Genomic DNA, 26,853 nt, shown 5'->3' on the forward strand with positions numbered 1-26,853 from the left:
GAATGCAGGTAAGGTTTAGCTGAGGCCTGCATCCGTTATACGAGGGTGCTGCTCTGTGTCAGTGCCCTGCTCCGCCTCTACTGCAAGAAAACACGTATGCTGTTGGCTCACCTCCAGCTGGTTTGTGTAATCAGCATGAGCAGAGTCATCGTTCAAGCATTCACAGCGGCAGCACGTAGCAGGTTACCTCTTCATCTTGCCAATTACCTGATACTTCTGCTAATACTCACTTACAAAGTTGTGATGATCATGTGACTTATTAGAGGAAAAGTGCTTGGAGAAGTGTGGCTCAATGGTTAGAGCAGGCAGACCTTGATGCAGAACTCTGGTCAGGGACCAGGGTTCGATTCCCGCCTCGACGGGTCTCGAGCTCATTAATTCCCCTGACCTGATATTCTCGCCTCAGTGCCTATTCTGATCATGGGTCCCATGCTGCAACTCTGGGCAATAGCTTGCTTAGTCTCCACAACGGCCCCCACAACGTGAGGGATGCCTGGTCTGCACCATGGGGGTGCCCAGGAGTCAACACTTCACAGGGAAAGCCAGGAAGGGTTCCCATGCGGTATTCGTACAAGCGCCAGAAAACCCACTGCGGGTAGCTGTGCGCTATACAAGTACAAAAACATTTACAAAACATTTAGAGAAGTGAGCCTCCTGCTGGTCACCTTTATATTTGCAGAGCACTCTATTCAGCTCCATTATTCATATTTTTGGTTTCTGCTTTTTCTTGTTCAGACATCCCCTTTGCTTTCTTTCATAGCAGCAATTCTACGTCCCTTTGCACTTTTACACCTGCCTTATAACATGGCCGTCTCCTCAATAGTTATTCTACCTCCTTTTCTTGAGCAACCAGGTCAACTGTCCATGCAGTGGAGGGAGTAGAGTGACTTGTTCGACAACTACATTATAGCTTTGTATGGCCTTGAGTTTTCGCCTGAAAGGAAGAAAGCATTGTTGTTAGGTACCAGGTAAAGAAGCGCATCATATTTTACTCACCTCAGATGTTAGACAACGACAATCAGCCAGTGGAGGATGTGTTTAAGGAGGCCAAGTTACGCCTGGAAAAAAGGTTTTCCAAGGAGGAGAATATTATCATGTCTCACTACAAGTTTAATACCAGGCCACATGAGGTTGGCGAATCTCTGAATGAATTTGTCTCTACTCTACAGGAGCTGTCAATAAAGTGCAAATTTGGGCAAATGTCTGATGAACTCATCAGGCATCAACTAATTGTTTAATGTCATAGTAAGGAAACTCAGGAACGTCCTTGGGCTGCAAAGAATCCCACCTTGAAGGATGCTATTTCCATTGCCAAGATTGTTGAAGGGTCAGAACGTTGCATGTTCGACATGAGCAAGAAGGAGCGTGTCGAAGGGGATGTAGAGGCTATTGGAAAAAAAATGAAAACCACCAAAGACTCAGTTGACAAACCCAATCCCAAGGTACAGAGGTGCGCCAAGTCCAAGGGAAGTTTTAGGTGTGGCAGCGCTTACCATGCGAGTGACTCTAAATGGTGCTTTGCTGCCAAACAAGACTGCAGGGTGTGTGGCCGTAGAGGTCATTACGCCTGTATGTGCAAATACTTCAGCAGGTCCAGAGTTGCTGTGGCAGAGGAATTCAGTCTGTATGGAGACAGTGAAGATCGTGTGTTGATGGTTCTTCCTGGCAGTGGTGATACTGAGAGAAAGCGTTGCCCGAAGGCATTCTTTGGGATCTTGGGCAAACAAATGCAACTGATGGTGGACTGTGGTTCAATGTACACCATTGTGCCTAAGTAGGTGTTAGGAGACAGAGTGGCCTCTGGTTCCACTCTTGCCAAAAGACATTGAATCAATGTTTTAGGCTACTTTTCATCTCCTATTGTGTTTAAGTCTTGACAGGTTGTGGGTAAGATCTACGTTGCAGAGGATGGTCCTCCAATCCTGGATTGGGGACACCAATTTGACCTTCACATCATCGATCCCCATGTCCCCGGTCAGGTGTTGTGCTTGGCCGACGTCACCATAGAACATTTTATGGGTGAAAAGAATGATGTCTTTAGTGGACAACTTAGTGAAATGCAGGGGTATACACATTAGATTGTATTGGAGGATGGTACTATCCCTGTCAAGCATAAGTTGAGGAGGGTTTCGGTCATTGTGAGGGATGAGGTCAGGAAATTGTTAGAAGACATGCTCAAGGAAGGTGGTATAGAACCGGTTGGCGCCTCTGAATGGGTCTTTCCGGAGGTAATCACCAAAAAGAGTGATGGAAAGCTCAGTTTTTGTGTGGACCTTCGTAGTTTAAACCAACATGTAGTCACTAATACCTTTCCACTCCCCAACATCAATGAACTGTTGTTGTTTAAGGGTGGCAAGTATTTTTCTAAACTCGATCTGAAGAGTGCTTACTACCGGATTAAGCTACATGAGGAGTCGAAAAACCTCATGGCCTTCATTACAAAGAAGGGCACTTTTCACTTCAAAAGGCTGCTCTTTGGATTGTCATCCGCGGCCAGCTTTTTTCAGCGAATCATGTCTGAGGTTTTCAGGTGTTTAGACAACGTAAAAAAAATTCAGGACGACATCCTTGTTTTCGGGGGTGGGGGGTCTATTCAAGAGCACAAGAAATTGAGGGAGGTCCTTGGCAGACTGAGGGAGGAGGGTCTTACCATGAGGAAGGATAAGTGCAAGGTTCTAGTGGAAGAAATTGAATATCTTGGACATACCATTTCTGGGCAGGGTGTCCGTCCCAAAGTCCATCTCCTAGAGGCTATTTGTGATGCCCCCATTCCCCATGACAAAGACCAGTTGCAGTCGTTCATGGGTTTAATCGAATACTATGCCAAATTTGTAAAGTGCTTTGCTACCAAGACCGAGGTTCTTAGGTTGTTTCACACTTGCATCCCTTTTAACAATTATTTCTAGCAAAATCCATTCAATTTTCACAAAATGACAAATATGTCTTCCAAAATAAGCTATTCTTACAGACGACTGCAAACCTCGTAGATTCTTAAGATCTTTAACCTGGGGAACATTTACAAGGGACTAAAATGTTGTTCAATACAATTGCCCAAAACTGTTTACATTTTAGAGAACAAGTGTAAAGATTATGCAATAATGGCATTCCAGCCACAATACTGGTTTGATTAGCATCATGAGGGTGCTAAATGGTAATAACCCTCTCCATTGGGTACCACATTGCTATAATATTTCCTCCAACTATTGAGCGCAAACATACAGCAGGCATGCCAACAGGCATCACTGCTCCTATCAAGAAGAAACAAGCATTGGCAAAGCCCATAGATCTAGCCCATGGTCGAGCTTCTGGCATTGGCAATCGGGTGGGGTGCCTAATTGAGGAGGGGCAGGTGGATAACAGAGTGATTTTAATAAGTGCTATAAACCAGTGGGAGAGGGAGAGGGAGACGCTTGCTTTTTTTGCTGTCAGACCATTACTTTTCCTTTCATCTGGCTTATATCCCTTTAAATTTGCTTTGAAACAACTTGTCTTGTTGTAAATCACCAAAAACCTATATAGCACTACAGCATTCCAATACGTTAGCATTTGCTTAACAGGCAAATGATAAACATTGAACAAAGAACTTTATTTCTTTTCAAGAGGCTACAAGATACATAATCCATGAGCCCAAGAAACATGGGACCCAGCAGATATGCAGATGTGTGTTATTTCATTGGTGCTGGGCATTGTTAGAAAAGGTTTACATTTGAAAGGCTTGTGGGTGGATAGTTGCCTGTCACTTGTGGGCCTGTAACTAGATACAGAGACTGTTTAAAGCCAGGCCGGGGCTCCCTGGTGGATGTGCTGATTGGACAGCCTGAGTAAAACAGGAAGTGTACTAAATAACCCTGTGAGAGGTAGGTGAGAACTAAATTAAGCCATTTGACTTATGTTGTTACTCCCATTAAGGACAGATTGCCAGAGCAATCTCCATTACTGCAAATCAGACCATTTCCCCTATGCCAATTTCATGAGAATGTCCAGCATGGTGCAACAGAGAAAAAAAGAAGTCACAGTAATATAACAGGAAGACAGGTTTAAAAAAAGCAGCATAATTAAGCAGTTAAGACTGCTAATAAGGGAGTTTATGTGCTCTGGGACCAGGCACGGGCAGCACATATGGATATTAAATCGACGGCGTGTAGACCTACTCCAGTGCCCTTGGAGGAATAGTAAAAATAGAGAGGACTAGTGTTTACAGGTCTGTTTTGGGGGCAGAGATTGTGAAAAAAGTTCAAGTTTTGTTGTTAAAGCACAACATTCTGTTAACAGAGAGGCTACAAGCTAGATAGCTCTATTATCTCTCGTAAACAGGAAATTCGAGCTCCCAACTCTTCTCCAAACCCCACCTCCTTTCAGTGTGTGTGAGTATGCGTATGTGTAAGAGAAAGAAATGGAGAAAAGCATGTATGAGCGAGTGTGTATGCATCTATTAGTTTACATTTGTGTGATAGGGAGAGAGTAGTTTCTTTATGAGAAAGTAATGTGAAGTGGGGAATAAATAATAATAACAAAGCGTCTTCTAGAGTGCATGTTTACACAATATGGTGTGTCTCTGTGCTAGGGCCTGACCTACCAAGGCAGGAGCAGAGTACTATGGGGAGCAGAGGCTCAACAGAAAGTAGTCTATGTGGTAAGCTAAACTTCCAGGTTTGAGTCTGTTCCGAAAAATCGTTTCGGATGGTCTGTTCTCGAATGGGCCGGCAAGGAGTATCAATTCTTGGCTGTCAAAAAGCAGAAAGGTCGGGCCCCTAGCCTGGTCCCAAAAAGACAAGGTACCAACACTGGGTTGCCCCATGGATCTCAGATTGCGTGAAGGAAAATAAGGGTTGCACCGCTGCAAACAAATATTTGAGGCCCTGGTTATTGAGAATTTTGTGATGGTAAGACAGGGCTTTAAAGGTAATTATTTTCTCTAGTAAGAGTCAGTGAAGAGAAGCAGGGGGAGAAGTAACAGTGCCCTTCTGGGAAGATTCAGTACCAAAGGTGCTGCCAAGTTTTGAACTCTTTGGAGTTTTTTCAAGCTCCCTTTTGCTACTCCAAGATAAGACATTACATTAGTCTAACTGTGAGGTTACAACGCTTGAAGCTATAGGGAGCAGGTTCAGAATCTTTGTCAATGTTTTGAGGGTCCCAAAAATTTCCCGGCAATACAGCTTATCTGACTCTCAAAAGACAATTTGGGGTCGAACCATACACCCAGACTTTTAGCTTTGGATTTGGAGGCAGGAGTCTGGCCCGGAGCATCAGGCCACCAAGCTGATGGCCAGATGGAAGAGGATTTGCCAACGATGAGGACCTCAGTTTTATTAGCATTTAGCTTCAGACAGCTGTTAGCCATCCAAGTGGCCAGTTCTACCAGACAGAATTTAAACTGCATCGCAGCATCATCCCCTGCTTAGGACAGTGTCACAATTAACTGAATATCATTGGTGTATGACACAAGTTTCATATTGTGTCTCTCAATGATCTCGGCCAAGGGGCAAATATATAGATTGAATAAAGTTGGGTTTAAAATGGAGCACTGAGACATTCTCCTAGTGGTAGTGGTAGCAACTCTGACATAAAAGGTCTTTGGGTGACTTGGAAAGTGCAATGTTGTAGGAAGAAGGCTAACCATCGTAGCGTATTACCTCCAACTCCGCACTCCTCCAGCCTCTGTATGAATAGGCCGTGGGATTCAGTGTTCAAGGCTGCGCTAAGATCTAACAACATCAAAGCTGCAGTGTGTCCTCCATCTGCACAGCACCTCAAGGTTTCTGTGGCCAGCATAATGCTGACTCGGTGGGATGAGATGCCCTAAATTCTGATTGAGAAGGATGTAGCAGGTTATTAGATTCGATAAAGCTCGTAAGTTGCTTATTCATGTTTTTCAGTTATTTTGGCAAGGAAAGGGAGGAGAGAGATGGGTCAAAGATTTTCCAAATGCACATGATCAGCTGTAAGTCTCTTCTATAGGGGGAGCACATTAGCATGCTTACGTTTCTGAGGGACACGTTCCAGTTGAAGTGACATTGAGATCAACTGCTGAAGGTGAGGAGAATAGAGTTCATACCTTGGTTCAAGATTCCAGGCGGGGGGATGGGTCAAGAGGGGATCCTGATTTAATTTGGATAAAGAGACATTTTAACTCCTCCATGGAGGGGGTTGTGATATTTACAAGGTCATAGATCTTCGCCACTTTAGTAGAAAAGAAGGCAGCAATTTTATTGCAGCTTTCACTAGAGTGTTACCATTGCAGAGAGACACATCAAAGATGACAGAGTTAAGTATCGAGAATGATTCTTTGGAAGACTTAGTTGAGCTCTCAATTTTCTAGATAGAGAACTCTCTATGGGTGCTTCTAATAAGCTTGTGATACTGTTTGAGTGCTTTTTTTATAGCTAGCCCAATTGGTCAAGCTATAATCTTTTGCCATAGTGCTCCAGGCACTTACATGATTTCTTGGCAATGGCTGGAGTGTCATTATGCCAGGGTGTTTACACTGGGGACCAGCTGAACTTTACTATCTAGTGCCCCTCTGATCCAGCTCTCAATGTTGGTATTTGCCTAGTCAACACCTTTCCCTAATACGAGGTCAGTGGCTGAGAGCGCCAGATCTTCGCCCACTTCCTAGATAGTGGTGTCTCATTTCTACTACTGAGCGATGCAGGATTCAGAAGTGGTACTTGAAAAGGGGTCAGTCAAGGAACAACAAAAGGGGTTTCAACCAAAATTGTGGAAAAGTTAGAAACAATGGGGTCCAGAGTGTGCCCCAAAACATGAGTGGGACTGGAAACCCGCTGGACTAGGTGCACAGTCTCCAGATCCCTAATTATTGAGCAGGCCCCATTGCAGGAGCTTTCATCAAAGAACAAGTTACTTACCTTCGGTAAAGATATATCTGTAAGAAACAGTAGTTAGTATTAGATTCCTTACCTTAGAATATCCCCAGGCGTCAGTCTGGATCCGGAAACTTTTGCGTAGCAGTACCCCTGCGCGTCGGTAGGCATCGTCTGCAGGCGTCCCCTGCGGCTCCGCGTCCGTCGTTGGCATCGTGCGCCGTGATGACATCGCTGGAGTATATAGACGCCGCCTCCGCGCGCTGACGTCAGTTCTTTGCACACAGCTTTTCCGCGCCAGAACACGCAGAGCCATGTGAGAACCAACACTGGTGCCATTTGAAACTAGGGCCCTGAAAGGGATGTCCTTAACCCTAGGTATCAGTTCGCAGAACGGGGAGGATGGGTGGGGCGGTAAGGAATCTAATACTAACTACTGTTTCTTACAGATATATCGTTACCGAAGGTAAGTAACTTGTTCATCTGAAAGAAACAGGTTAGTATTAGATTCCTTACCTTAGAATAGATACCCCAGCAATACCAACCCCGGAGGTGGGTCTGCGAACCAATACAATCCTACACCAGAAAGTCCTGGAGGACAGAACGGCCAAAGAAGCCATCCCTCCGGACTTGACTGTCCAGGCAGTAGTGCCTCGCAAATGTGTGCAGCGAGGCCACGTAGCCGCCTGGCAAATGTCCTGCAAGGGGACTCCCCGACACAGGGCAGTAGTAGCCGCCGTGGCCCGAGTGGAATGGGCCCTCAGCCCAACAGGAGGCTCCTTCCGAGCCAAAGAGTAGCACGCTTTGATGCACAGAAGGACCCACCGAGAGATGGTCCGTTTATGTACCGCCCGTCCCTTCTTCGCACCCACGTAGCCAACAAACAGTTGGTCATCCACTCGGAACTGGCGTGTGCGATCCATATAAAATGAAAGTGCACGTTTTGGGTCCAGACGATGGAGCCGTTCTTCATCCTTTGAAGGATGCGGAGGCGGGAAGAAGGAGGGGAGGGTGATGGACTGCCCGATGTGAAAACCAGAGACAACTTTGGGCAGGAAAGAAGGTCTAGTTCTCAGAACCACCTTGTCTGGATGAATGGACATGAAAGGAGGTTTGACAGAAAGAGCCTGGAGCTCACTCACCCTCCTGGAAGAGGTGATGGCAACCAGGAAGGCCGTCTTTAAAGTCAGGAGACGGAGAGGACAGGAATGAAGTGGCTCAAAGGGAGCACACATCAAGAAGGTTAGAACCAGGTTCAAGTCCCACTGAGGCATCACAAACGGAACAGGTGGATACATGTGTGTGATGCCCTTCAAGAATCTTGTTACAATGGGGGACTTGATAGGAACGTGGCCAGACGCCACTGTCCATGTGAGGACGACCCCAAGTTTCTGTCCACCCACCCCACCCCTGAGAGTCTGGTGATCCAGGCCCCCACCTCCCAGACCGCATTCCCGTTGGCCCCGCCCGACAGGGAATCAAAGAGGTACGACCAGTATGGCAAAAAGGTCTTCTCGTCCCTGAGTCTGGGACTGCGGTCTTGCAACACCGCGTGCCTCTTGGGCCGCTACATCCACTCTCTGTGGGATACGGTCGCGGACCTGCTGCCTGAATGCCCCCCGGAGGTACGGGCTAAGCTCGGCAAGGCTATGATTGAAGGCCGAGATGCAGCAAGATATTCCATCAGGTGTGGTCTTGATACGACCGACTCGCTGGGCAGAGCGATGTCCACGACGGTGGCGATTCGTCGCCACGCCTGGCTGAGATCCGCCAACTTCTCGGCTGATGTCCAGAATGCCTTGATGGACATGCCGTTTGATGGCAGTCGCCTGTTTGGCGACAAAGTGGACCACGCGCTGGAGCGCTTCAAGGACTCCAGGGTCACGGCCAAGTCCTTAGGTCTCTCGACCCAGCGCCAGCAAACGGGTTCGTTTCGCTCCTTTCGTGGCCAAGGAAGGGGCGGTCCCACACGTGCTGCCAGCCACGCGCCGCAACAGACTTATCAACGCGGTGGCGGCCGTGGAAACCAGCGGCGAGGTCAGGCCACACCTCCCCCCGCAGCATCTGCCACTAAATCCTCCTAGTCCGTGCTTTCAGGCCCATGTGACACTGGTGGGAGGCAGGGTCCGCCATCACCTCTCCCACTGGCGCACAATAACATCGGGCAGGTGGGTGCTGCAGCTCGTCCGAAGGGGCTACTCCCTCCCCTTTGAGACAACTCCTCCAGCCATGCCACCGCAGAACCACCGTGTGTCGGGGGACCACTTGGCACTTCTGAGGGAGGAAGTTACGGCCCTCTTGGCCAAGGGGGCCATCGAGCGCGTTCCTGGGCCAGAAGTAGGACGTGGTTGCTATTCCCACTACTTTCTGGTACCCAAGAAGGACAAAGGGGGCCTACGTCCTATCTTGGATCTAAGGAACATCAACGGCTTCCTCCGGAAGGAGAAGTTCAAGATGTTGACTTTAGCTCAGGTCCTGGCTGCTCTCGACTCGCAAGACTGGATGGTAGCGTTGGACTAGGAGGATGCGTATTTTCACATCCCCGTCCTGCCGGCCCACCGGCGTTACCTGCGGTTCACGGTAGGCCAAGAGCACTTTCAGTTTATCGTGCTCCCCTTCGGCCTTACCAGCACCCCACGGGTGTTCACCAAGGTGATGGCGGTGGTCGCAGCTCATCTGCGCAGATTGGGGGTCTCAGTCTTCCCCTATCTAGACGACTGGTTGTTGAAGGCGGGCTCGCCCCAGACAGTCGTCCATCACCTTCAGATGACGGCAGACCTCCTGCACGAGCTGGGGTTCTCCATCAATGTGCCGAAATCACACCTGTGTCCCTCTCAGAAGCTCCTTTTCATCGGAGCGGTTCTCGACTCGGCGCAGTTTCGGGTCTATCCTCAGGAACGGCGAGTCCAGGATATACAGGCTTTGATTCCCATCTTTCAGCCGTTATCCCGGGTTTCGGTCAGGTTGACGCTGCGGCTGCTGGGGCTGATGGCTTCCTGCATCCTTCTGGTGCATCACGCCCGGTGGCGGATGCGGGCTCTGCAGTGGGACCTGAAGTTTCAGTGGGCCCAGCATCAGGGCAACTTGTCCGACCACGTCTTGATCTCGGAGGGCACTGCGAAACAACTGCAGTGGTGGCTTACGGACCGCGATTGGGTCAGAGGCAGATCCCTCTCCCTTCCCCAACCGGAGCACGTTGTTGTGACGGACGCGTCCCTCCAGGGCAGGGGAGGCCATTTGGGAGAGGCGGAGATCAGAGGCATCTGGTCTCCGGCGGAGTCCCGGCTCCATATCAACCTGTTGGAGCTACGGGTGATTCGTCTAGCACTGAAGGCATTCCTCCCCTTTGTCAACGGGAGTGTAGTGCAGGTGTTCACGGACAACACCACCCCCATGTGGTACTGCAACAAACAGGGCGGGGTGGGGTCGTGGACCCTTTGCCAGGAGGCTCTGCGCCTCTGGCAATGGCTGGAACGTCAGGGCGTGACTCTGACGGTTCAACACCTGGCAGGTTCTCTGAACGCCAGGGCGGACGAACTCAGCCGAAAGTAGTGGGAATAGCAACCACACCCTACTTCTGGCCCAGGAACGTGCTCGATGGCCCCCTTGGCCAAGAGGGCCGTAACTTCCTCCTGCAGAAGTGTCAAGTGGTCCCCCGACACACGGTGATTCCGCGGTGGCATGGCTGGAGGATTGGTCTCGAAGGGGAGGGAGTAGCCCCTTCGGACGAGTTGCAGCACCCACCTGTCCGATGTGATTGCGCGCCAGCGGGCGTGGTGATGGCGAACCCTGCCACCTACTGGCGTCACATGGGCCTGAAAGCACGGACTAGGAGGATTTGGAGGCAGATGCTGCGGGGGGAGGTGTGGCCTGACCCTGCCGTTGACCCCGACCGCCTCCACGGCGGTTTCCACGGCCGCCACCGCGTTGATAAGATTGTTGCGGCGCGTGGCTGGCAGCACGTGTGGGGACGCCCCTTCCTTGGCCACGAAAGGAGCGAAACAAACCCGTTTGCTGGCGCTGGGTCGAGAGACCCAAGGACTTGGCCGTGACCCTGGAGTCCTTGAAGCGTTCCAGCGCGTTGTCCGCCTTGTCACCAAACAGGCGACAGCCATCAAACGGCATGTCCATCAAGGCATTCTGGACATCTGCCGAAAAGTTGGCGGATCTCAGCCAGGCGTGGCGACGAATCGCCACCGTCGTGGACATCGCTCTGCCTAGCGAGTCGGTCGTATCAAGACCACACCGTATGGAATATTTTGCTGCGTCTCGGCCCTCAGCCACAGCCTTGCCGAGCTTCGCCCGCACCTCCATGGGGCATTCTGGCAGCAGTTCCGCGACCGTATCCCACACAGAGTGGGTGTAGCGGCCCAAGAGGCAAGCGGTGTTGCAAGACCCCAGTCCCAAACTCAGGGACGAGAAGACCTTCTTGCCATACTGGTCGTACCTCTTAGATTCCCGGTCGGGCGGGGCCGACGGGAATGCGGTCTGGGAAGTCGAGGCCTGGATCACCAGACTCTCAGGGGTGGGATGGGTGGACAGGAACTTGGGGTCGTCTGGGCACGGACGGTGGCGTCTGGCCACGTTCCTATCAACAGGCGAACCTGAAGAGGGCCTGGACCACGTGCCCAAAAGAACGTCTGACAAGGCTTCGTTAAACGGCAGTAGTGGCTCCTGTGGGCATGACTGCGGTTTGAAGACCTCAGTGAGGATGTTAGGCCTCACGGCCGCGACGGGGAGCTCAAGGTGTAAGGCCTTGGCAGCCCTCATCAACACCACTGAATAAGCAGCCCCCTCCTCCGATGACATGGTAGGAGGCGAGACAAAGCCAGGGTTAGGAGAGTCGTCCAGACCACTGGCATCACCCAAATCACCTGTCCAGTCCACGTCGTACTGACACGCACCCGATGGCGTCGAGGCAGGGACACCCGAACCGCCAGGGCCCCCGGACGGTAGCACTGGGCCCGAAGGCGCCGTAGGCTCCGTCGGAGGAGTGAGCGCCCTCATGGCCATGAGGAACGCCTCAATCTCCTCGGGCGTCGCGCCTAGCCCAGGGACCGGAGGGTATGGAGCAGGCCGCGCCGGCGACTCTCGCGGAGCCGCGGGGTGGGGTCACCCGAACCCCCCGCCGCGTCGCGCGAGCGTCGGGGGGAGTCGGAGGTACGATGACGACGCCCCGACTTCTTGCGCTTCCTACCTGAGGAACCAGACGAAATGTGACGACTTCCGGAGCGCTCGGCACGGCTCCGCGACCGCTCCCTCGAACGCTCCCTGGACCTCCGGCCGGACCGGGACCGCTCTCGACGCGGGGCCGACACCCAGAGCTCGAGCAGCTTGCGGGACCGCTCCCGTCTAGCCTTATTAGTCAAGGCCCAGCAATCGACGCAGGCGTCCACGTCGTGGTCGGGGCCCAGGCACCGGAGGCAGAGTCGGTGATGGTCCGTGACCGACATCGTGCGGTCACAACCGTCACAATTCTTGAAACCGGGTATCCTACCGGCAGCAAAAAGTATAAAGAAGTTTACAAAACTTGGTCAAAAGACCGGAGTACTGCTCTTCGGATCTGCGCTTACTGGTGCGGAAAAAAGAAGAACTGATGTCAGCGCGCGGAGGCGGCGTCTATATACTCCAGCGACGTCATCACGGCGCACGACGCCGACGACGGACGCGGAGCCGCAGGGGACGCCTGCAGACGACGCCTACCGACACGCAGGGGTACTGCTACGCAAAAGTTTCCGGATCCTGACTGACGCCTGGGGATATTCTAAGGTAAGGAATCTAATACTAACGTGTTTCTTTCAGATGAAAAAGAACCAGACAGTGCACTTATAAAAATGGATATGTATTACAATCATTCACTAACACGTTACAATATCTCCTACCCAGAGATTTACTCGCAATGCACCCAATACTTTAGACATAGAACAGCAAGTAGCACCAATACATAGTTGTCTCCAGAGGCGAGACCAGCCCATATATCAAAATAGTGAGCTACGAACCACGACCAGTTATCCCCAGAGGGGAGACCAGCCCATATATCACAACAGTGAGATACGAACCACGTCCTAAGTCAAGACTGGACCCAGGAGATGAAGGAGTAGTCGGGGACCCCAGGAACCACCCCAGGTACCATCCCAGGTGAGAGTCTAAGAACCCCACGACGGTCAGGTGAGAAAAGGATACCCAACAGAGTGCTTAATATTAATCAGCGGGTACGTCACGGTTGCAGTCTTACCACAGAAGGACGAAAGAGTCTTTTGGAAGCCAGAAGTGAGTTCGAGTCTAAGAGTACCTGAAAGCAGAGGGGACAGAGTCTGTGCCACACCGAGAGGTCCCAGAGTCACGGGAGACAAACGCCACTCGAGTTCAATGAAACACGTTAGATGGCGAGGCTTCAAATAGGGGTACACCGAATCAGTTGCTTTGCTCGAGCCACCGGGATGCTGAAGACAACAGAACTGGTCCGTCCAGCCAACTGCATCAGCACGGGTGAGTTATAGCGGGGACAGACTCTTCGACAGAACCTCTCGATGCGCACAAGTCGGTCGTGGTAACTGTTGCAGTCACCGGGTGATTGAAGCGATGCAGTGACACGGTGCACAGGGGTTTGGTTACAGTGCGTTCTACGAATGGTGCTGGCTTCAACTCGACAGGAGGCCAGCTCAGGCCTCAGGGGAACGCAGATCCTCCACCTGTGTTGAAGAACCTTGTGGAGTCCGTGGGAGCCCAGGTTCGGCAAACTAGTTGATCGTGTTTCAGTGCCTGCGGATGTATGGGAGTGACTCCTTCACTCCAAGGGAGATTCCTTTGGTTGTCTTTAAATGTCCACAAGACAGAACTTGTATGGAGCACAGACACTGATGGGGCAGCAAGTTTGAAGGACGACGAGGTCAGGAGTCGACAGAGTCTTCTCCGTTGTCGTCTTGGTCTGAAAGCAATGGACGATCAGTTTGGCACGGTCAGCACGACTCAGCCAAGATGTCCATCCGATCAAAGAAGAAGCGGAGTGGATGTGAATCAAATGCCTGAACGAATCTAGGGACCCACACACAGGTAAGTCCCTAAGATGAGGGTTGGGATGATCCATCCCAGAGGAGGGGTCGGACAGTGGGGAGGATACTCCCATGTCCTTTGTAGTCTTCACGCCGGAGCGGGGAGCCAACGGCTTCCTGATCAGGTTTGAACTGGAGTATGCAAGGAGGGCAAAATATGTGTCCATCCAGCACATTATGTTGCGCTGGCTAGTGCTCCCACCCCGGCCCAATACACTAAGTCCTGTCTGGGAAGCGGTCAAACCTCTCTATGACAGGAAACCTATTGTCCTACCTTTCCCTGCTGTGGCTTGGCCCAGCAGCAGGAGGGCTGAATCGTGTCTGTGGTCGGCAGCAGCCCTAGGCTCCTGTCAGGCTCAGTAAGATCCGCCCCGGGAGCATGGAGGGCCTCCTGGAGGGGCCCTACCGTGGATGGAATCATACCTCCAACACCGGATACGGTGTTGGGGTACGATTCCAACATATTTGATACCAAACATGCCCAGGTTCATTCCAACCAGTTTAGAGATGGTCCTGGTGTACTGACGTATAGCCTCTCTATATCGTGATGGCGGATTCACTTACAAGGCTTGGAGAATAGACTGTGAGGTTTGTAGTCTGCTCATGAATGGCCACCCTCACACTCGTAACCGAGCACCCTGCCTTTGGGACTGAAAGGCCTGCTAGAGGGGTGACTTATAAGTTCCAAGGGCAGGAAACGTACATCTTTTGTGAGAGGTGCATGCACCAACTCACACAGGCTGCAATGGCAGGCCTGAAGTCATAGTTTGGAGTGTCCATCTTGGGTGACATAATACATGCTACAGCCACGGGGAACCCCTGGGGTACCCAGGCCCTAGATACCTCAGTACCATATACTAGGGACTTACAAGGGTGCCCGAGTAGCCAAACAGTAATATACTAGATACACACCATAGCCAATTTAGGGAGAAAGCACAGTGACTGGGGTCCTGATTAGCAGGATCCCAGTCAGACTAGTCAGAAAACAGTTTAACACCAGCAAAAAGTGGGGCTAACCATGAAAGTAGATCCTACAATCATCTAAAATAATCACCCTATTGTGGTGTAATGCGAAGTGGAGAAACGAGCTGCCGAATTTGAACCTGGGGAAACCAGATTCAAGTCCCCTCGTCGAGTTAACATCTTTTAATTCTGGGCAGATCACTTAATCTACTATTGCCATAAAAAAATATATATATTAGTAAATGCTGGGTGCAGAGGTCACGCAAGACAAAGGGTAATCTAGCTTATTAAGGGACTGAGAGCACCCATCGGAGTCTCTACTACGTCCTATACATTTTATATTATTTCATAACTTTCAGAGGTTTTTTGTTTGTCATGATGGTCAGTGTGGATTAATAGTGACTGGTGTTTCACCAATTAGAACGCCGCTTATGTTGAACAAGGTTTATCTTATTTCAATGTCCTTCCATGGTTTATCCCCATCTTATTTAAACATATTTCCCCATACAGACAGGAGAGAAAATGCATGCAAAGATAAAAAAGCCACTGGCAACGTTCAAGGTCTCACTAAGAGACATCCGCAGGAAAGAAAACAGAAATTAAAGAAATGGAAACAGAAACCAGGAGTGGATGTTACCTTACAGAAATCCCTAAAGTACGTGTTACTTACCTTTGGTAACGATGTATCTGGTAGAGACGATTCTAGCCGAAGATTCCTTCACGTAGAATTATCCCCAGGCGTGACACTGGATCCAGAAACTTTTTTGCCACAGCATTTCGGCACGTAGGGGGTGGAGAGTCATCACGCGACTCCGCCTAGGCGTCGTCCACGCACGTGAAGCCAGCGAGGTCACACAAGACCCGCCCCGGCGCGCCTATGCCAGTTTTCTTCGGAGAACTTTTCCGGACCACAACGCGGAATCCCCAGATAAAAAACTGTGGCTGCATGGGAACCGTGTGCAAAGAGCAGAAAAATTGGAAAGAAGGGGTGACTAACAACACCACACAGAATAGTGGCAACACTGTAGAAAGCAAAGACAGGAAAGAAGAAAGAGCAAGCAGAGCCCTGCGCAGCTACCCTGTCAGCACATAGACTGACTCCCACTCCTGTGCCCCAGAGGCAAGGAACATACGTAAAGTCATGGTACCAGTAGTAAACCTACCACCCCCATCCAGAGAAGGGGACCAGTCCCAAGACAGACAGGGACAACAACCCTCCAAGCCACCTAAAATAGAGGGCAACCACCCACAAGGGACAAGGCAAGACATGGCAGATGACCCTTAATCAGGGGAAAGCACTGGATGGAAGGGAGGGGAGTAAAGGACAGGGATAGAAAGCAATCTCCCCCAAACCTGGAGTAGCCAGGGCAGCACCGGAACCCCATCCTCCAAGAATCAAGGAGGAATGAACCGCCACCAGACGGAGCCACCCGTCAAAAACAAGGAAGGCACTCACATGAGACACAGCCCCCCATCGGGAGGCGAGTACCGAAGACCAACCCAAGGGTCCTCGCAGAATAGGGGAGGAAGGGTGGGCCGTGAAGGAATCTGCGGCTAGAATCGTCTCTACCACATACATCGTTACCGAAGGTAAGTAACTCGTACATCTGATAGAGACTACTTGCCGCAGATTCCTTCACGTAGAATAGATACCTTAGCAATACCCCCTGGGAAGGAGGGTCTGCGAAAGGACCCCACCAGCCAATACAGAACAGAGGGCCCCCCCAGGGGACCAGATCTGTGGACCAAGAAGAACCTCGTCCCTGCCAGGCAAGGGGAACCCCCACAAGCAGAACCTTACTGACCCCAAGGGGATGTGGGAGGGAAAAGAAGGCTGAAGAGGCTTGTACACTCACAGCAGAGGAACCAAAGGCAAGGGTGGAGAGGCCGAAGCATCTCACTCCCCCACAAGGCAACATAACATCCGCCCAAGACCAAGAAAGGAAAAGCGGAAGAAGAAGCCTAGAGGGCCCAAGGAAACTAGGGAAAAGAGGGGGTACCCACTCCAGATGGAGAGCAGCCTGCCAGCCAGAACAGCGCAGGCAGTCAAGCCGCCAGAAGCAAGAAGAAGAAGAAGAAAAGCCAGAGGCCCCAGGAAGGCAGAGTAGGCAGCGCCTGGCAAGGGACAACACAAGAGCGTCCCAGACCTCAGGACAGGAGCAGGGAAAGTAGGAAATGCCTGGGCACATCACTACGAGTGGCCGCGCACACGACCTCAAGGAGCAAAAGCAACCTACACAAATGCCATGGAGAACAGGCATCCGAAAGCGACCAGAAACCTCCAGCAGAGCGCAAGCCATACGACCCAGGGTACGATAAGCCCCAAACATGGGAACCCTCTTTGGAAAAACTTCCGCAGCAGAGAAACAAACAAAAGAGCCACTGGGAAAAAAACACCCCCGCTATAGGCTTGACAAGCAGCCCAAGCAAGCAGAAGGCCTAATCTCAGGGCCAAATCTGCGCAACAATTCCAACACATACACATAATCAACAAAAGGGCCGTCCAGCAGCCAAAAATGGCAAGTCCCAAAGAAGGATGCAAATGGCCAGAAAAAACACTCCACAGCCAGAACAACCGGCCTAACAAGGTCCAGAATCAACCAGACTCAGGAATCACTGAGGAGGGGACAGAGGAGGAGGAGGATGATAAAGCGTAGGAGGAGGACGGAGCCCTGCCAAGAGCCTCTGGATGGCGGAGTCAGCCGGGGCATGGAACAAAGGGCTGCCATCAAACAGAAGATCGATGAGTCGCTTCCAAATATTCTCAGGGAATACTCCATCCCAAAGCTAAGCATGGCGATGGAGAGCGACCGTGGAAGCCATGGCCCGGCCCAACACCTAGGTGTCCAGGGCGGTGCGGAAAATAAACGCCACCAGCTTCCGGCCATCCAACACATGATGCCTTAAGTCCACCTGACCACCCTCCTGGGACGCTGCGGATACCAGAGACTCAGCCGAGTCCCACAAACAGGAGGAGGCCCGAGCCAGCACACACAAGGTGCTCAGAGCCCGCAGGGAAGCGCTGGTCGAGGCAAACATGTTGCGCCCCCAAGAGTCCAGCCAATGGCCTTTCGAGACGGCGGAGTCAACAGTGGCAGCAGGAAGGGAAAAGCAGTCCGCAAAAGAGGAATGGAGGCAGAGGGGTGGAGGGAGAGGCATGCCAGCTCACTGGGCGCCGGGATATGCTGGTGCAGAAGATGCTGAGGCACCGGGACCCCTGAGGCAGGACACCTCCAAGCCCCCGTCAAGGAAGAAAGGAGGGAACCTTCAAAGGGAAGTAAGATTTCCCTCCCACCAGAGCCCTGGTGGGGGACACGGCGTGAGCGAAGGCCGCACCCGCCTCCGTAGGGCCCCGCGGCGGGGAAAGCAGGTCCTCCGTGGGCGACGTCGGCAAACTAAGGCGGCCGTCCCCGAAGCCAAGCGGGACGGGCAAGGGCCAGACCTGGAAGACAGAAGGAGCTGACGAATGAGGGACCTGCCGCTCTTCCGCCGAACACCTCTGCTGCAAGAAGAGCGGAGAGACGTTCTTTGACGCCGGTGAAAAGGACACCACACGGCGACCAGTCTCCAGGGAGGATGACACACCAATATACAGGCTGCCTCCGGAGAAGAAGGAACGTCCGAAGACAAATCCACGGTACGACCCTTGCGCGGAGCAGTAGAGTCCGCTGCCTGAGGCGAGGTGCCGGCACCATCTGGCATCGCCGGGCAAGGTTGCTCCAAATTACCCCGCACCGCGGACCGGAGCGGAGACCGGAGCAGGGCCGGAGTAAACGGGCCCCGGGGCAGCGCCGGAGCGCCGCTGACCCACCCTCCACTGAGGTAGCCATCCGCTTGGGGGAACGAGACGGACCTGAAGAGTGACATGAAGCCAGCCGCGGCCCAGAATGAGGCGTAGCTCGCTCGGCAACCTATGAGGCGGTGCTAGGTATGATTCTCGCCGCCGGTGCAACGGAGGGCCATGCGCAAGGCGAGGGGTCCGCTGACACCACAGGAGGGGTAGGGGGGGGAGACGCCAGTGAGGCCTGCAAAGCCGCTGCGTATATCTCCATTTGGACTCTCGATGCCCCAACACCGGGAAACGGTGGATAGGACGACACGTGGGGCCGCATCACCCGCGGAGAGTCCACGCCCCCAGTAGGCCGGAACCCAGCCCCCGACAACAAACTGCAACACTTACCCACCGGGGAGCGACGCTCACGTGACATCGGAGAAGGGCGAGGACGATGACCTCGGCCGAACCTGAAGCCGTTCACTGAAGCAGACCAAGGGGAGGACGTCGACCTGGAGAGACGCGCCGAGAGAAGTTTCATGCTGCAACTTCGGCTTCAACTGTTGACAGGCCTCACAGTCTGTGGTGCCGTGATCCTCCCCCAAACACCACATACAAATGAGGTGTGGGTCGGTCGCCGACATAAGACGCTCTAAAAATGTACAAGTTTTGAAGCCCGAAGGCATTCGCACACTGTTCTACTGAAAAAATGAAGAAAAAAGGGGCCCGCAACAGGCCTGGTGCAAGGACCGGATCTGAGTTGCACGCGGAAAAAGAAAAAACTGGAGTAGGAGCGCCAGGTCTTGCGTGACATCGCTGACGTCACGTGAGCGGACGACGCCTGGGCAAAGTCGCATGATGTCGCCCCACGCGCAGGAATGCTGTGGCAAAAAAGTTTCTGGATCCAGTCTCACGCCTGGGGATAATTCTACGTGAAGGAATCTGCGGCTAGTAGTCTCTATCAGATATAGGATTACTAGTGAAGCACAGAAATATTCAAAGATGTAATCTGCTATTGATAATCAAATACTTTTTTAACAGGCACAGGAAGAAAAAGTGAACAGAAATATAGTCTGAATATTGGTCTGGATTCAACTGTCTAGATCCATGGAAAATGCACTAAAGTGGATCGGAAAAATTGCCTTTTGTTTCAGACGTTCTGGCAGAGGACATGAATTTGCCACAAGAATATAAATGTCAGAAGAAGGGTTTCTGTTGCCGTTGGGCACCCAGAGATCTGATCTGCCACGGCTGGGTTTCAGGCTGAACAAAGAGCAAAGAAACTGGAGAGGGGAAAAGGGTAGACGACTCCTTCTGGCATCCAACCTCTCCCATCCATGAGCGGAATGGGGCAAGCGACAGCGGGAGGAGAGTAACTGGTTTCTAAACCACAGAGCCAGAATGGAAATGGGAGGGGGGTAGAAGAAATAGTACCAGCACCAATTAAGTCAAATTAATCTGTACTTGGTCGGTGCTCCTCAGATAGGAACAAAGTGACATACTGGCTGCGCTAACGAATTAGGAGGCAGCAAAGAAGAGCGGCACTAGAGTCAACCTGTGGTAAGCAGCAGGTGGGATTAAAGTCCTTTATTGAAAACAATACTCTTGCAAGCAAGGATATGCACAGCATGCTCACACAGATTCAACCTAAAAACGACGTATCAGTCAAGCAGTTATCCTCTCCAACAGCAGATTCATTGTAGACCTGTGCCCTGCCCATAGTAATCCAGCAGTCTCACCAAACAGCAGTCCCACCATCGAACTGTTTCTGCCATTAAAAGGTAAATGTCCAGTATAGAGCCTCTGTGGGGTCGTCACAAATTTTTACTGACTTATGCTTAACCCGGGCAATGGACATAGGTTTTAGAAGCCAATGCGAAATGTAAAATATGTCATGCGAACTTTAGGTACAGAGCCATTTGTTTCATTTCACTGGAGACACTGTGTAACGATTGTGAGGAATGCAAGAATCAAATTTAAAAAAAGACAACGCTTGCCTAATATCCATAAACATGTCAAGGATAACACCCAAAAAGCCTCCAAAAGCAATGCTGTTAGATAGGTTTCTTTTGGAGAGGCAGGTAAGATTCATGTTTGTAGTTACATTTCATTAAGATCTAAGAAATTGAATAATACAGTAATTTTTATCAGTAAATATTTAATACTTCAAATAAGTACTCGTCTCATCCCATTCTAATCTGATTTGTCAGTACAAGATAATTGTTTTCTCCAAATTTCTGATTCCGGAATCAAGGAAAGCCATTACATTCCTGTTATCTTTACACAGATGAGGGAATACTGAAGCCCCAAATAACTTAAGTTTACATACCTCCTCGTCATCTGGCTGCAGAACATAGTAGAGCCATGGAATTTCTGCAAGTTTTGTCAATTCTATCTCAACGTTATGTAAAGCATTAGATAAAAGCTCTTCGTGGTGAGATTCCAACTGCTATTAGAAACAAAGGATGGGGAGAATAGGGAATGTATTTTAATGTCAATAAAGACCAATGTAATATTCCAAATAATCAGTCTCGGATTGTTGACAACATGTATTAAAAATACTGTAGAAACTAGGATTGAACACAAATTCAACAGGCACAATCAACAAAACTTGCCACACCAGCATAGTCTATTTTGCTGATTGTTATCCGATTTTTGTTGCTACCTGACCTGTTTTACATTCATTCACTACGGCTTGGAAAACTATTTTTTCAATAAACTCTTGGATTACACTACATTATAATTTTAAGTCTCTGCTTTTAATCTGCCAAACATGTTTACAATGTTACAAATATACCAGCATCATCACCTTATGCATGTTTCATGAAAGATCAAAGCAAACAAATGAGTGGATTATAAAATATACGTAATATAACAACCACTGTTGAAAAGGTTCACATATCTGCTGGAAACGTAACCCTACAATTTTATTACCCCTTGTAAGTGTGCCGCAAAATATGAGAGGTCGTACTGCAGTCATCCTCACTACCACTCCTTCAGGTAAGTAGCCTCTGTGCAGTTATATATGTGAAAACCATAGGGCGTGAGGACTTCAAAAATACTGAAACATGAACGGATGCCTGTGATACATGGAATGACTGAATTAATATCAACCACTGATAATTACTATGGGCCGCATCCCAGTCCACCGTTATTTTGCACACCATGCAGGGTTGTGGAATTTAATAATCTACTTGTCCGTGGGACAGGTTTCTTCGAAAACTTACTTGTCCTGTAAAATAATCCACTTGTCCTTTTGGTGTCACGTAGTGCGGCAATAAATTATGGCAGCAATCTCATTATATAAGAGTGCTGAAAATAGCCTCTCTGATTATGCCAGAGCTCATACTATGGTAGGGTTTGAATTCTAACAATTCCTGCATTTTGCCACCTTTCCACAGATCTACATACTGGGGCTGGAGGTAGCGTTAAGCTATAGTTCCAGAGTTGGAAACAGGGTCTGTGCAAACCTACAAAATTGTATGTTTTAGGGGTTTTCGCCAGCTCTTCGCTAATCTTTTCCCTTACTGAGAAAGGCTGGAATTTTACTCCCAACAAAGGCAGAAAATATAACTTCTCCCCCTTGGGAAAAAAGTGGTTGGAGGGAAAGTGAACTTGTAAACGCTCAACAGATTTTTGCATGAGCGAAATCTGCACATGCGTATTTGCTCGCGGTAAAATGCAGTTCACAAATATTTTCCAGGAGTACAATTGCATGACCTACTTCTGTAAATTACTGTGAATTCATGAAAACCGTAAATCTGCACTATTGAATGAGTGCACTTTTGTGACTTTACTTCAGAATTGGGCTCCTACTTAGGTTTTGAGTTAACCAAGACCTTTTGTTTTTTATTAAAATTCTATCTATCTCTAAAGACTGGCTTCACTGGGAATGAACATATGGTGCTCGTTCACAAAGAGCATATCAGCACACAAAGTAGGTTTGGTCAGTGCCAGAGACTACTGTGGCAATGAGTGCTTTTTTAAGAACAAAAGATATTATTGCTTTTTGCCAACGTTTGTTATATTGATGAGGGCTTGGCAAATCCCCGAACTACAAAGTTTTACAAAAAGCATGGCAGAACAAGACACGCTTTAACAAAACCAAAAAGCTGATCACCCTTGTCAGACCTATTAGCTTTGCCAATGACTATTTTCATGTTTCCCATCATCTTCTTGAAACTGGTTGCACTGATTTTTCATTATGAATATTTTTGGGGATTACTAGCATGCATCAATATATTTTAGTAGAGGATCCTTAAAGTAAAATAAATAGTACCTATTTTTTCCTAGTTGCATTATTTTGTGAACATTTAATTTGAAAGCAAAGACTCATCCATTCTGCAAATATCTGCATCTAATCAGAGAGCATTCTGGGAGCATTATATGTAGCCTCATATTGTTAAACTTTGCAAACGTGCGTTTGTATACATTTATATACAGTACCACTGTCAGCAGTGAAGTGCAAACTTACAGCATTTCTTTGAAGCGCTCACCCTAATAATTAACCCTGGGTGTAGTTCGCGTAGTAGCGCTACCGGCAGCTACGTGACGTGCAATTAGCACTAAGCGAGCTACGCGAACTGCGTAGTGCACTGTGCAAAAATGCTGTTTGAAGTGATTGCATAGTGTAGACAAGCATCCGGCACTGTGCAATCAGTGCAAACCGCATCTTGCACAGTGCAAGCAGTCGTTTTCTGCCGCTCGAGTAGATTTTTACTCGAGCTGCAGCTTTCGCAACGCAGAATGGTAGTTTCTCATCGCGAGCGGTCGCGAGCATGCGCTACCACTCGCAATAAGAAACCCGACCTCCCTGTGTTGAGAATCTCGCCGCGATCGGCAACTTGATGTTGCTGATCGCGAACGAGGAAAAAATCTCGCTAGGATATCATTTTGCTAGATCGCGGTCGCCAACATGACGTAGAGGACAGCGAGCAAGCAAAAAATGACCGCTACGGGTGTTTATACTGTGCTACGTGCAATTCGCGTAGTGCGAAGCAGTGCAAACTTCACAAACTACGGTAAGCGTAGCGTAGTACTTCGCCCAGGTTACTAATAATAAAGGCTTTGCAATAATGAAACATAAATACAAGTTTGAACAACATCAACTTATGGACACAAATATTACCTTAAATGCAGACAATACCCTTCCTTGAGCCGTAATGTGGACCTGTAAACTGGCAGCCAAAGGGTTTGTGCTGCAGGGAGATGGGCCTACTTGGGCAAAGGACAAAATAAACATAGAAACTTGCTGTCCTTGAACCCAAACAATATGTCCTGGGGGTTGGGCTATAAGAATTCCACAACCCTACCATGCCACATCAGTTTAGACCCAGCCATATGCAAATCAATCTTGACTCTGCTCCAATGGGAAACAGTCAATCTCAAACTGCCTGGCCAGTTAGCCCCCTATACCTGCCTGGCCAGTTTCCTCTCTAAACCAGAACACAACCAACCCTGGATCAGTTTCACCCTCATTAGGGCTCCTCACCGGGTATTGCTTGGTTTCATTGGCACAGAGTCAATGGGACACACGTCTGGGCATACCTGATCCACTTATGGTTTCACATTGAAGTATACAATAAGTGGATGAAATGCTTGATTTAATCTCAGTCACTGGCAATTAATCTCAGCTACTGGTAATTACTCTGGGCCACATCCCAGTCCATTACTATTTTTAATACCATGCCACCTCAGTTAAGATCCAGTCATGGACAGCTCGGGCTAGAATGTTCCTATTGGAGCAGTGCCAAGACTGATTTGCATACGGCTGGGTCCAAACTGGGGTAGCATGGTGATCGAAATTACAAGAAATGGCAGGCAGACCCAAGCGATTGACAGGAGGTGAGCATATTTCAAGCATTCATCCATCCATCACTTTGTTTTTGAAACTTCAAAAACAAGCATTGACTCACTCAATAAGCCTGGTGTTGGCTGCCAGGATTTTGGCTTTGCCAATTCTTGTTTATTTGTCACTTTTGGTAAAAGCAAAAATGTTTTACGTCTCAAAAGCACATACAGTAGTGGCTGGCATGGAAGGGAACTACTAGTGTGAACATGAAGTAGCATTGCGAACATGAAGTTAGCCAATGGGTTAAGTGAGGTGACCAATTACCTTCCGTTATATGCTGTAGTGTGGGTGGAAGACAAAACAAATGACACAAGAACAGACCAATAGATGAAGAGGGCTGGCTAGAGGCTCCTATAAGTAAGTAAACTTATACAAGTAGTATAATTCTGTTATATTTATATAATTCTACTAAATCAAATGGTCTTGGCTACCACCTAACCTAACAAAGTAACAAAACAGTTGCCAGTTCTTCCAGGGTTGAGATTGATGCCCACATAAGTGAAAGAGCACAACCTGTGGCGCACTTGCTTTCTCACAGACACGACAATATGTCACCTACACCCCATAGTTGTAAAGGTTAGGAGACTGCATTTCATATGTACTGCGAGGCAACACTAAACACTGTAACCCAAGTCATCAGGCAGACCCAAACAAAGCTATTAGTGGCATCAAAATTGTGGGCAGGCAGTATGAGGACACTCCATTTACTTATAATATTGACTCATCGGTTCAAGGGCGTGAGAACTGAAGAGCTTGTATAGCAGCAGGAACCTAATACCCATTCTTGACGCTCTGAGGAAAATGCATCTAAAGGTCCTCTTACCAAAGGAACTCTTCCAACTAGTAAAGACTCGGTTTCATTGTGCAAAGCCTTCACATTGATGGAGATCTCCATAGCAGTGCTTCGTGTAAGGCTCTGGGAAGAGAAAATACAGTGTGTCAGTTTACAAGACTAAACCACAGATTAAAGAATAAGACACATGCTGATGTTGTCAGTGAAAGAGGACAACAGTACATCTGATGTGACTATGTGGGATGTAATGATGTTAACACTGCTTGTAAAGAATGATGAAATTCCCCCTAAAGCAGTTAATTGGAGGACATGTTCAATTATGTATGTGTCCTAATAGGAGGTTGCAGGGCCATATCTGTGTACAGGCTGAGGGGTGATTTCTATGCAAATCAGGGTAATCAATCAATAACATGCAGTCAACCTGGTGGTTAATATGTGGGGTAGGCTGTTCTGAATTGTAAAGTTGAAAGGAGCAGTTATCATGCATACCAACACAGGGGTTATTATTAGGTTTTATGCATACAGGCAAATGTGGTACTATAGTAAATTATCAGCTGAATTCCTAATGTGATTTGTGATATTCGCTCTTTGCTGTTAGATGAAAATTTAAATAAAGACATTTTTTTAAAAGAAGGGGAAGAGGACCAGTCTTGCATTATGACATATGACTTGAGTAATCCAGAAAATACAAAGATTTCATCGAACTCCGGCATTAAAAAATAAAGATGTGAATACAAACATGTAATGACCTGGTGGAAGAAGACGTTTGGGTTAACTATCCCTAAAAATGATAGTTTTATAAGCAATTGTTAACAGAATTGAATGAAAATATACTTTAAAAGGTTCAACTATAATTCTGCTTGTCTAAAGTTATAGATAATAAATAATGTTCATACTCGACTACAGCTATTGCTTTTCTTTTGATTTCTCTAATTTTAAGTTACTGTACTCCATTTACCAAACTTTCGATATGGTTGATTCTTTTTTTTATTTTTTTTTTAAACTGTTTATTTGCAGGATAGTAAAATTGCACAATCGTTTCAGCACATGCAGTCACTTGTCTTACATCCCATTGAAATACATCAGTTGTACCGTACTCGCTCATGTTGCCTTTTCCTATTTTCAACCTGTTACACTATTCCCAACTCAACCCCCCAACCCCCCCCCCCCCCCCCCCCCTCCCTGGTTGATTCTTGACACGCTGATTTTCTTCTTTAATGTTTAAAAAAGAATTGCTATAAAAATTTAAAGAAGTGTACTATGTGGAGACTCACACACTTTATCAAGGGTATTGATGAGCTTGATATCCGAAAGAGGAAAGAAATAAACCATGATCACCCACAAGTGAAATTCCTACTCCTCCTGGAAACGGACACTTACTTTGGCTGCCCTTTTGCTGTCCTTGTTGACCCTGGCTGTACGAGGGAACGTTTCTTTGTTGGATTGACTGCTTGGCTGTTGGGGGGACCCTTGCTGCGCGCCTGCCGGCTCTCTGCCTCGCGGACCGCGCGCTGCCCAGGACTACATCTCCGAGAAAGGCAGCACGGTCCCGTGAGAGGCATCTCTCCCGCCCCGGGGCTTTAAATTGCAGCGCAGACTCC

General features: G+C 49.0%; 1 protein-coding gene across 3 annotated transcripts in view; it reads right to left on the reverse strand.

The window, feature by feature from the left end:
* DGKH (diacylglycerol kinase eta) overlaps positions 1 to 26,853 on the reverse strand; it is a 749,224-nt gene that overhangs the window by 40,575 nt on the left and 681,796 nt on the right. For all 3 annotated transcript variants that reach the window (XM_086935028.1, XM_086935027.1, XM_086935026.1), the window contains exons 26-27: positions 25,283 to 25,375; positions 20,938 to 21,057 (exon numbers count right to left, since the gene is read on the reverse strand). In XM_086935028.1, coding sequence (XP_086791154.1) covers positions 20,938 to 21,057; positions 25,283 to 25,375 — 213 coding nt within the window. The remainder of the gene's footprint in view (positions 1 to 20,937; positions 21,058 to 25,282; positions 25,376 to 26,853) is intronic.

This window comes from Lissotriton vulgaris, chromosome 8 (assembly GCF_964263255.1).
Source record: "Lissotriton vulgaris chromosome 8, aLisVul1.2, whole genome shotgun sequence".
In the NCBI taxonomy this organism is placed as follows: Eukaryota; Metazoa; Chordata; class Amphibia; order Caudata; family Salamandridae; genus Lissotriton; species Lissotriton vulgaris.